The 460-nt window shown below is 37.2% G+C and overlaps 1 protein-coding gene across 1 annotated transcript in view; it reads right to left on the bottom strand.

The window, feature by feature from the left end:
• LOC119586606 overlaps nucleotides 1–311 on the bottom strand; it is a 19,287-nt gene extending 18,976 nt beyond the window's left edge. The window contains exon 1 of the mRNA XM_037935356.1: nucleotides 266–311. Coding sequence (XP_037791284.1) covers nucleotides 266–311 — 46 coding nt within the window. The remainder of the gene's footprint in view (nucleotides 1–265) is intronic.
• Between the last annotated feature and the right edge of the window lie 149 nt (nucleotides 312–460).

The raw sequence follows: 460 nt of genomic DNA, 5'->3' as shown, positions 1-460 counted from the left end.
AATGATGAATATGAAGGTGATGATGATGTATATGATGTTGTATATGAATAACTAGGTAGATTAATTAATAGATACGTAAATTGACTGTATAGACTGAAAGATTAAATGTTCAAATAGATATAAACACACGAGACAGATCAGGGGAAAGTCGATGTGTCACGATTAGCTCAGTTGCTCAGTATCAATAATAGAAATTGTGTTTCATACTCTGCGGGACCTTTCGCCGGGTTTCACTTACCTCTAACCCTCTATTATTAAAACTCACCTGCGGTAGCTTTGCGGTCCACGTGCAAGGCAAATGCAAGGGACATTAAGGGAATCAAAGATAAAAGGCACTAAACAAGATAAGAAAGATAAGCGTGATAAATAAGTCATGCTGGCGTGACTTTTGTCAGTGTATCAACACGTAATACGTTGTAAACATGTTCTTGTCATCAAATTTCTTGGCCCATTCTTTCCC

The sequence above is a fragment of the Penaeus monodon genome, chromosome 21, assembly GCF_015228065.2.
Source record: "Penaeus monodon isolate SGIC_2016 chromosome 21, NSTDA_Pmon_1, whole genome shotgun sequence".
NCBI classification, from domain to species: domain Eukaryota; kingdom Metazoa; phylum Arthropoda; class Malacostraca; order Decapoda; family Penaeidae; genus Penaeus; species Penaeus monodon.
The sequence above is the reverse complement of the archived record's forward strand: the minus strand, read 5'-3'. Positions and strand labels throughout refer to the sequence as shown.